The following is a 10,729-nucleotide window of genomic DNA, read 5'->3' as shown; positions in this document are numbered from 1 at the left end:
GTTTAAGAATCTTCCTGTTGAGGCTAGATTCAAAAACTTTAGATAGGCAGGAAATTAAAGCAATAGAACGGTAGTTTGAGGAATTAGAACGGTCACCCTTTTTAGGAACAGGCTGAATGTAGGCAGATTTCCAGCAAGAAGGAAAGGTAGATGTTGACAGACAGAGCTGAAAGAGTTTGACTTGGCAAGGTGCAAGCACGGAAGCACAGTTTTGGAGAACAATAGGAGGGACCCCATCAGGTCCATAAGCCTTCCGAGGGTTTAGGCCAGCGAGGGCATGGAAAACATCATTGCGAAGAATTTTAATAGGTAGTATGAAGTAGTCAGAGGGTGGAGGAGAGGGAGGAACAAGCTCAGAATCGTTCAAGGTAGAGTTTTTAGCAAAGGTTTGAGCGAAGAGTTCAGCTTTAGAAATAGATGTGATAGCTGTGGTGCATCTGGTTGAAAGAAAGGAGGGAAAGAAGAAGAAGCAAAGTTATTGGAGATAATTTTGGCTAGATGCCAGAAGTCACGAGGAGAGTTAGATCTTGAAAGGTTTTGACGCTTTCTGTTAATGAAGGAGTTTTTGGCTAGTTGGAGAACAGACTTGGCATGGTTCTTGGCAAAAATATAAAGTGCATGAGATTCTGGTGATGGAAGGCTTAAGTACCTTTTGTGGGCCACCTCTCTATCATGTATAGCACGAGAACAAGCTGTGTTAAACCAAGGTTTGGAAGGTTTAGGTCAAGAAAAAGAGTGAGGAATGTACGCCTCCATGCCAGACACTATCACCTCTCTTATGTGCTCAGCACACAAAGACGGCTCTCGGACACGGAAGCAGTAGTCATTCCAAGGAAAATCAGCAAAATATCTCCTCAGGTCCCCCCAACTAGCAGAGGCAAAACGCCAGAGGCACTTTCGCTTAGGGGGATCCTGAGTAGGGATTGGAGAGATAGGACAAGATACAGATATGAGATTGTGATCGGAGGAGCCCAATGGAGAAGAAAGGGTGACAGTATAAGCAGAAGGATTAGAGGTCAGGAAAAGGTCAAGAATGTTGGGCGTATCTCCAAGACAGTCAGGAACATGAGTAGGATGTTGCACCAATTGGTCTAGGTCGTGGAGGAAAGTTGAAGGCTAGTTCACCAGGATGTCAGTGAAGGGAGGAAAGCCAAAGCTGGTGGTGAACATTGAAGTCTCTTAGAATGGAGATCTCTGCAAAAGGGAAGAGAGTCAGAATTTGCTCCACTTTGGAAGTTAAGTAGTCAAAGAATTTCTTATAGTCAGAGGAGTTAGGTGAGAGGTATACAGCACAGATAAATTTAGTTTGAGAGTGACTCTGTAGTCATAGCCAGATGGTGGAAAACTCGGAAGATTCAAGAGCGTGGGCACAAGAGCAGGTTAAGTCATTGCACACATAAACGCAACATCCAGCTTTGGATCGAAAATGAGGATAGAGAAAGTAGGAGGGAACAGAAAAGGGGCTACTGTCAGTTGCCTCAGACATCTGAGTTTCAGTGAGGAAAAGATGAGGTTTAGAAGAGGAGAGGTGGTGTTCTACAAATTGAAAATTAGATCTTAGACCGCGAATGTTGCAGAAGTTAAGGAAGAAAAAGTTGAGGGGGGGTGTCAAGACACTTAGGGTCGTCGACAGAAAGGCAGTCCGACCTGGGGACATTTATGGTCCCCTCCCCAGATGGGGACTCTCAGGCTGGTGTAGGAGTCACCATGATAATTTTGAAATTTTTGAGTGAAGGGTGTGTGTGTGTTATTAGGCGCTTGTAGTTTTGTGTGGAGGAAGAGAGTTGTCTTTAGAGGGCAGGCTGTGACTGCCCCCTTGTGTTGTGAGACACAAAGGGAAACGTTCAGTGAGGTCACAGCTGGGTTTAATGATAAGTTCACAGCATCCCCTGAACAGTGCTTTAGACCTCACTGGGAGTAATTATCGTTTCGGCAAGTGTCTACTGCCTCCTCCTCCTATGTATGTGGGCCCCCTCCCTTTAATTCCTTTCATGTTGTATAAAAGTAAAAATAAAAATAACAAAATCAGTTGGTGAGCACAGCACATCATGTGAGGATGGGCAAAGGAAGGAAGTGCTGGTCAGTATCAGTTATGCACCATTTTGGATTACTTTCCATTCGCTGCCTCATTTGTGTTGCCTTTTTGGGAACTTTTTGCCCTTGATTATGGCTCTTAATCATAAGGCAGACTCTTCTGATGGTAGTGGTAGTGCATCAAAGAAAAGGAAAGCAATCACCTTGGAAGTTAAGTTAAACATAGTGAAATGAGCACAAAAGGGAAAAATGCTGACAAACATTGGTCAGAAGCTTGGCCAAAGCCAGTCAACTGTTGTTACAATTATCAAAGATGGGCTGATTCTGACCTACTATGTATTTCAGCCAGCTTGACCCATCGTTTTTCGCTCATATTTCCGAAATATTCATTCACATCAGCATGATATATTACCACGGCCTAATTCACACCCAGCCCTAGTTTTTGACGTTATAGTGCATTCACACGGCTTTTACTCTTGAGTTCAAATGTGTCATAGCCAACACCTGTGAAGCAATTCAAACAAGTGAAGTTGTGATGTCATCACAAACTACCTCGTCTATCCCATATTCCTCCCCTTCCCTCCCACTATCACTCATTTCCTACCCCGTCCCCCCCACGTATGGTTTATGTTATCCTGGTGAGCCAGGGGCAGCAGGCAATATTAGTCTCATTCCCCCATTGTATGAGGAGAGTGGTGCATCGCTGCCATGTCCAACATGCCACGTTGCAGGTGTGGTTGTACAACTGCAATTGCATTGCAACTTTTACACTATTTCAGTCGAGAGAAAGCAGCCAAGAAAGTGCGGATTAGTTTGGACAGGTATGAAAGGTGCATTTATTTCCTGTTGTCGTCAATTAAAGTTTCAATGGCATCTCTGTAATGTCTGCATTGGAAATGATAATTTGATGATTATATATGAAATATTATAGGCATGCAATAATATAATGTAAAGGTTTGCCTTCACCACGTAGGCTTTATGATTGTGTCGCAGAGGCCATAAGGATGACAGTGAATGCTGTGCAGATGATGGTGAAGCACAGCACGAGCTCATGTTCTGGATCACCAACACTGCCCGTGACAGCCACTCCCCCGACAACACCGCCTGGAAAACCGACATCCATTGCCACCATGGCTGTCTTTGACAATTTCGCATTTGGTGCCATTCACTGCCATGTACACAGCAAATTTGCTGCCAAACAACCCGTCACTATTGGTATGTTGAGTGAAGAGTTAAAGAGGGCGGACATCATCCTGGAGGAAACCTCACAGACGACTGTGGGGTGATTACTTCACATCATGGGATTCAGGTATAAGACATCACAAAGGAAAATGTACATGAAGGAGGAAACTTTAGATGTTGTGTGTCGTCGTGTTAACGCTCTTCGATCACTCAGGAATCATCAGGAGGAGGGGAGACAGATGGTTTATGTCAACGAGACGTGGTTTACTACCTGGATGCACCACAGGAAAGAGTGGGTGGACACAACACAGCCTAACACCAGTGCCACCTTCAGCCGTCAAGTGCATCCTGGAGAGGGTGAGCGCTTTGTGGTAGAAGCAGGTGGCACACATGAGGGATTCATTGATGAATCATTTCTGTGCTACCCTGCCAAGAACAAAACCAGAGACTACCATGGTGAAATGAACAGCTCCCTATTCATTCGCTGGCTGACATCACAGCTTCTGCCAGTGCTCACTGAGCCATCAGTGGTGGTCCTGGACAACATACCCTACCACAGTCAGCTGACCAAGGAGACCCGTTGCCCCACCACTGGCACAAGAAAAGTGAAGATCGTGAAATGGCTGGAGTGCCACAGCCTACCATTCCCACCACATGCTACGTACTCTGAGCTGCTGCTGATCTGCAAAGAGAACCGGCACGAACCACGCTACACGGTTGATGAAATTATCCGATCATGGGGGCATGAGGTCATCCAGTTGCCACCTACTCATCCAGAACTAAACGCCATCAGATAAGTGTGGGGCTGTATGAAGCGACATGTGCATTCAGCATTGCAGTGGTTCACTCGGGCAGACCTGCAAGCGCAACTCCAGGAGGCAAAGCTTATTGCAACCAAGGAGGTGTGGGCAGATGCTGTGAGAAGGTCCAGATCATTCGAGGAAGAGTACTGGTCATCGAACAACATACATGAAGGTGTGGAATCTGTCACCATCACCATCAACAGTGATGACAAGGATGAACTGTTTATCCATAGTGATATGGAATGAAATAAAAATGCATGTCCAGTTATTGTCATAATTTCCTCACCCATCATGTGTATAAACTTGTTATCGAATCCGTTCTCTGGTTGCATGATATTCAATAATTATTATATGTTGTTCAGAGAGAGAGTGAGAAGAGGAGGGAGGAAATGGGGAGGAAGGAGGAAAGGGGAGGAGTATGGGGTAGATGAGGTAGTTTGTGATGAGGTCACAACTTCACCTGTTCGAATTGCTTCATGGGTGTTGGCAACGACACATCTGAACTCTAGTAAATGCCGTAATTAAATACACCTGTGAATGCACTATACCGTCAAAAACTAGGGTAGGGTGTGAATTAGGCTTTGCTAATATAACATGTTGATGTGAATGATTATTTCGGAAATATGAGTGAAAAACAATGGGTCAAGCCGGCTGAAATATTTAGTAGTACGCTGAAAATCGGTTTATGGCAGGGACATAGGAATGTAACTCCTTCATAACTCAAGGACCCCTGGTACATAACAAATGAAATAACGGTTATATTTATTGATAATTGTTGAATATAAGCATTGTGTCTTTTATGTTTAAATAATAATACTTTATACCTACACTACTTATCAGATAATATAAAAGGATCCTGTATATATATATATATATATATATATATATATATATATATATATATATATATATATATATATATATATATATATATATATATATAGACACAGTGTGTGTTTAAGTTACAAGCAAGATACATTCCGGAAGGCTGCTCACAAGTCATTTTGTTCGTAACTCATTGTAATTTTTCCAGTACAAAAAAAGTATCATACATTCTGTATGATACTTTTGCATACTTACTTATTGCTTGATACCATGAGAGAGAGAGAGAGAGAGAGAGAGAGAGAGAGAGAGAGAGAGAGAGAGAGAGAGAGAGAGAGCAAGCACATTGCCTTATGGGTGATGTGAGACTACTGAGTAGTGACAGGCTTCAGGCTTTTGTTTATGGTTAAAATGATCTCTCTCTCTCTCTCTCTCTCTCTCTCTCTCTCTCTCTCTCATATACATTTTTTCCTTTCTTCCTCTCTCCTTCTGTGGTTATTCACATCTTTATTCATGTAATTTATTAAGATTGCTGGCTGAAAGCATAAGACAGGTATGCCTGTCTGTTCGTGGACTTAATGTAGTGGAGCAGGCTTTCTACACCATGCAGCGCAACCCTCCTGTCTCTATACCTCTCAGAGTCTGACTGGTGGAGGTCCATACGCCGTGGAATATTGAGCCAGACTTACTGTGGTGCAGTACGGTAGGTTTTGAATTTAAATTTTAAACTAGTGTCTCAAAATAAACTGCTACAGGGCCCGTGTCCTGGGGTGGTGAGCGGTCCTTTGCTATGCTGCTGCGCTGCATAGGTAGTGGTGAAGCAACATACTAGGTAAATGTGTCACATAGCACTAAATTTGAACTTTTGGTTAGCAAAGGGAACAATATTGATAGCACAATTTCATTTTGCAGGTAGACTGCTTGTATCTCTAAACATTCGTAACTCGTTATCTCCGAACTCAGATACCCTCTGTATATGTGTGTGTGTGTGTATATATATATATATATATATATATATATATATATATATATATATATATATATATATATATATATATATATATATACACACACACACACACACACACACACACACACACACACACACACACAGTGGAATCTCGTTTTTTTAACTTAATTCTTTCCTGAATGTTGTTCAAAATCCGAAATGTTCGAAAACAAATTAAATTAATGTAAAATAGATAAATCTGTTCTCAGACACCCATTCACTATGTCTTAGCAGGTAATGACTGACACTCCCACTACTAAGATGGCCACTCCATATCTCCAGCTTAGACATTTTTTATCCAGAAAGGATGTACTGAATGAACTTAGTGACACAGAACTCATCAAAAGATATTGTTTAGACAGTGCAGGCACTCTCTTTGCCACTGATCAAGTGAGGGAAGCCTTACAGAGTGACACAGAGGAGCAACCTACTCACTGCTGAAATGAAGGTGATCATTACTTGATTGAATTACTGTCTTACCCTCTGTGTCTCTCTTCCAAATTATAAAATATTTATTAAAACTATAAATATATTTATAAAAACTATAAATTAGTAATAAATGGCAGCACTTGCTACATCTTGTAGTATTTGAAATCAAATAACTTTGTTGAAAAACCGAATTATGGTACGGCAACTGAAGCAATTATGTTAAAATTTTTGTTTGAAAACCGAGTTGTTCAGAAAGCAAGACGTTCAGTAACCAAGGTTCTACTGTATATATATATATATATATATATATATATATATATATATATATATATATATATATATATATATATATATATATATATATATATATATATATATATATATATATATATATATATATATATATATATATATATATATATATATATATATTTCACTTAAGAAAAAAAACATGAACTCCTTTCTCCAATTTCTTCCTGTGCCACTGTGACTTCTTTCCCTGAAAGCCATGGTCTCTGACAAAAGTTCTACTTTTCTATTAATACCTTTGCTGGTGACTACTGGAAATATTTAGATAGAAGTGTAAATAAAGAAATGTGTATAGATAAACTATAGAAATATTCATCCATTGTCATATATATATATATACCAAACATTACAGATTACACAAGTCAACCTCATAACTATTTTGTTTATAAATTGTAATGCACAACACATGCCTGAAGTAAATTAAGAAAATTTATGTACATACCATTCTTGTGAAAAAAAAATCAGGAATTGAAATTTCTGGTGGTATGTAGCATCCACAGTACTAATGCGAAAGCTCCTATTATTTTATTAGGTGCAATACTCTCACATTTGATACAAATATGAGTAGAGGTCCAATAGTGTCATAGATGCAAAATTTGTTGAATAGAAACTCAATAAATGTGAAGTTCCATTGTATTAGGACATGATTTTAGCATTAAAATTGCCCAGGGACACAAGATGTGTTGGCAGGAACTAGGTGGAAGTGCCATTTCAGATTGAGCTGGTGGGTGAGAGGTATCACAAGGCACAGATATGCTGTGTAGCATGTCATGATCATGGCAAGCCATATTATGGGCCTTTGTACTGCAATATGACACTCAGGACTGATCTTCAAGAGAGCATTGAAAAACTGCAAATGGCAAAAGCAACAAGTAATTAAAGATAACTGCAAGAAACTTGAATGGAAATCAGAAGAGACTAGTCTGAGATAAATAAAAAGAAAAATGATAAAATACCATTATCAGACTAAACAGAAGGTGCTAGTGGTAGCAGAGAAATATACAATATATGGAAAACACATTATTTTAAGCTGATATAACCTTGCTGATTAGGAGCACCATGCCCCAGTCTAATTCACTGACAGCTTGTGCACTACATTTCTGTTAGTGTACACTGAAAGTGGTATATATATACACCTAAAAGTGCCAGTTCATCCAGCTGCTACTGTAACTGGCCTGAACCACCTCAAGGAATATCTCGGCAAGCAGGGTGGAATCAAAAGCTTTTCGTCTCATCAACTCCTCTCCTCTAACTGACTGTCTTCAGCCTCTCTCTCACCGCCGCAATGTTGCATCTCTAGCTGTCTTCTACCGCTATTTTCATGCCAACTGCTCTTCTGATCTTGCTAACTGCATGCCTCCCCTCCTTCCGCGGCCTCGCTGCAGAAGACTTTCTTCTTTCTCTCACCCCTATTCTGTCCACCTCTCTAACGCAAGAGTTAACCAGTATTCTCAATCATTCATCCCTTTCTCTGGTAAACTCTGGAACTCCCTGCCTGCTTCTGTATTTCCACCTTCCTATGACTTGAATTCCTTCAAGAGGGAGGTTTCAAGACACTTATCCACCAATTTTTGACCACTGCTTTGACCCTTTTATGGGACTGGCATTTCAGTGGGCATTTTTTTTTATTAGATTTTTGTTGCCCTTGGCCAGTATCCTTCCTACATAAAAAAAAAAAAAAAGTATATTTCAGGATGCTTGAGAGGGAAGCTGCATTGTGTGAATGGCTTATGACTGATATTAAGATGGTATTTAACTGTACATACACTGCTGATAAGTAAATCTTTCATAGCAGGATGGGATGTATCATTCACCAAATTAATCACCTGGCTATTACCCACAATTTGTATAAGTGTTTGCCAGACATGAAATATAGTGAATGATGTAAAAACCTATTTTGCATAATTTGGTTTTTGTTTTGTGAAATTTTTAACTTTGAACTTGAATTATGAGTATGATGAAACCATGCAATGGACTTTAAGATAATCAGTGGTAATATAGACATCGATATCTTACTTGTCTGAAAGTTTCAGGTCTTTTTATTTTATTTATTTTTTATTATTTATTTATTTATTTTTTTTATTTTTTTTTTGCTGAGTAGTTCTTTTATTAATATATTTGAATTGTTTTAGGGGCCTTAGCATACTGGCCCAAATTCAGTGTCCAGCCAAGGTATAAAGGAGTCATGTTTATGTTCAGATAAGATCTGTACATAGAAATATGTATACATTACATGGCACATGCTTACTTATTTTTACTATCTATGACACAAATAGTAGGAAGATGTGACTTATATGCAATGAAAGTGGGAAATTCCTCAAGATAATATGTAAAAGTCAGTAAATATTTAGAAATTAGTGCAAAACTTAAGGATCATGAAACTTGGACACTGTGAAATTCAGGAGGATACTGTAATGTGGAAAAGGAATAGGTATGTTAGTATGCATAGTGATCTAGGTATACTGTGCAACAGACTTTTGGGCTATGTGGTTACTGAAAATAACAGTCCTCTTCCTCTGAGAGATCTGAAGGATAAAATGGGAAGAATGCCTGTGGATGTAATTGTAAGTGTGATTGTATGCATGTTCATGTCATCTCCTTTTGTAGGGAACTGCAGTCTCATATATTGAATGATAGAAAATCTGACTAATATGCCTTTGGGTATCTTGCTACTGAAACTTCTTAAGTTAAACACAAAATTTTAAATAGCAATGTAAATAATTACAGTAGTAACTATTACCTTCATCATATCTTTCAGAATCTACTGCTCAGTCATCAAGTGTGAATTCGGGCAGCAACTTTTTCATGTTTGAAAATACACCTAACTTGAGACAAGAGAACACCAACACTGGCCTGTTCAATTTTGATTTAGGTAGTGATGGAGAGTCAAGGGAACATAGCTCTGGTTTTCTTTCATCTCTTTTTGATAATTCACGTGGAAACAATAGTAGTCCTGATGAAAACACTGGATTTCGTCTTTTTTAACAAAAGAGGATGCTGAAATGTATGAAGTATCAGATAAAGTGCCATATTGTATACTACTAAAATTTCTTGGATTTCAGATGGAAAAAAATTGCTAAATAGAAATACTAAAAGAATAAGTATATAAAAATTGAAATATTGCTCAAAATATGTCATGCAAGCAAAAGATGTGATTTAATGCACTGGCTAAAATAATTGATTACTGGAAGTGTTTAATCAATAGTTTATTTAGTTTGGGAATATTGTACTGAAAACATGTCACCAATAAGTAGGATTCTATTTTTGGGGGAATAAATTCAAGTACTTGTCAATTGTGACCAGATTATCAAGATTTGAATATGCTTAAGTGTGGATATTATCTTTATTTTACAAGAATTCACTCTGTTTGATGATATTCTGTAATGCAAGGTTCAGTTATTTATTTTTTTGGAAACCAGGAAAATTGAAATTTATTTTATAGAGCAGTTGCTTTGATATAATGTATATACTGGTGCACCACTGATATACTGGCAACTGATTGTCATATTAAGTCTGTTTATTTTTCAAATTTAATTATTTCATTTCTCTTATTTTTATCTCTAGTTTTCAGTCTTCATATAGTGCTCATAGACTTTGCTTCCAGAAGTCTGGATGATCAGCCTATAGCCGTGTTTTGCAGTTTTTATCAATAGGGAGCACAATCAGAATTTTTTAAATTAGTGCCTGTGGAAACTTGTGCCATTGGTTAGTGGCAGCATATGGGTGATCTTCAAACTCAGAAAAATGGTTAGCTTCCTGAAGGATACACATTCAGAACCTTGAGTTCACTACTTTGTGTACTGACCACATAGCCATCACCTCTTACAACCATCAGAGAGCATGCCTGTAATTAACAATAATGAGCTTATTAAGTACCATAAATAAACATATAAGGACCAAAACTTTACTTTAGCATTCATATTGTAGGTAACATTTTTACTAATTTTGAAACAAAAATTTCATGGACCATGTAATCACTTAACTGGGGCATTAGCATCTTTTTTATGTGAATACTTATTTAACAAAGGAAAAAACTGAGACTTTAGTTGTAATGCACAAGTACCAGAAAATATGAGGAAATATGAATGAAAGAAAACAGATTTCAGTGACTTTACGTAGACAAAACCCCTATATGCCAGAC

General features: G+C 38.5%; 1 protein-coding gene across 1 annotated transcript; it reads left to right on the top strand.

The window, feature by feature from the left end:
- The first annotated feature begins 3,332 nt into the window (after positions 1-3,332).
- LOC135104633 (uncharacterized) lies at positions 3,333-4,013 on the top strand. Its single transcript, XM_064012165.1, has one exon. The coding sequence runs from the start codon at positions 3,333-3,335 to the stop codon at positions 4,011-4,013; it is 681 nt and encodes a 226-aa protein (XP_063868235.1).
- The last annotated feature ends 6,716 nt before the right edge of the window (positions 4,014-10,729 follow it).

Source organism: Scylla paramamosain, chromosome 11 (genome assembly GCF_035594125.1).
Source record: "Scylla paramamosain isolate STU-SP2022 chromosome 11, ASM3559412v1, whole genome shotgun sequence".
Taxonomy (NCBI): Eukaryota; Metazoa; Arthropoda; class Malacostraca; order Decapoda; family Portunidae; genus Scylla; species Scylla paramamosain.
Note: the sequence above shows the minus strand (reverse complement) of the source record. Positions and strands in the feature narration are given on the sequence as shown.

Coding starts and splice junctions, on each gene's coding strand:
- LOC135104633 (XM_064012165.1), top strand. CDS start 3,333: ATGGGATTCAGGTATAAGACATCACAAAGGAAAATGTACATGAAGGAG.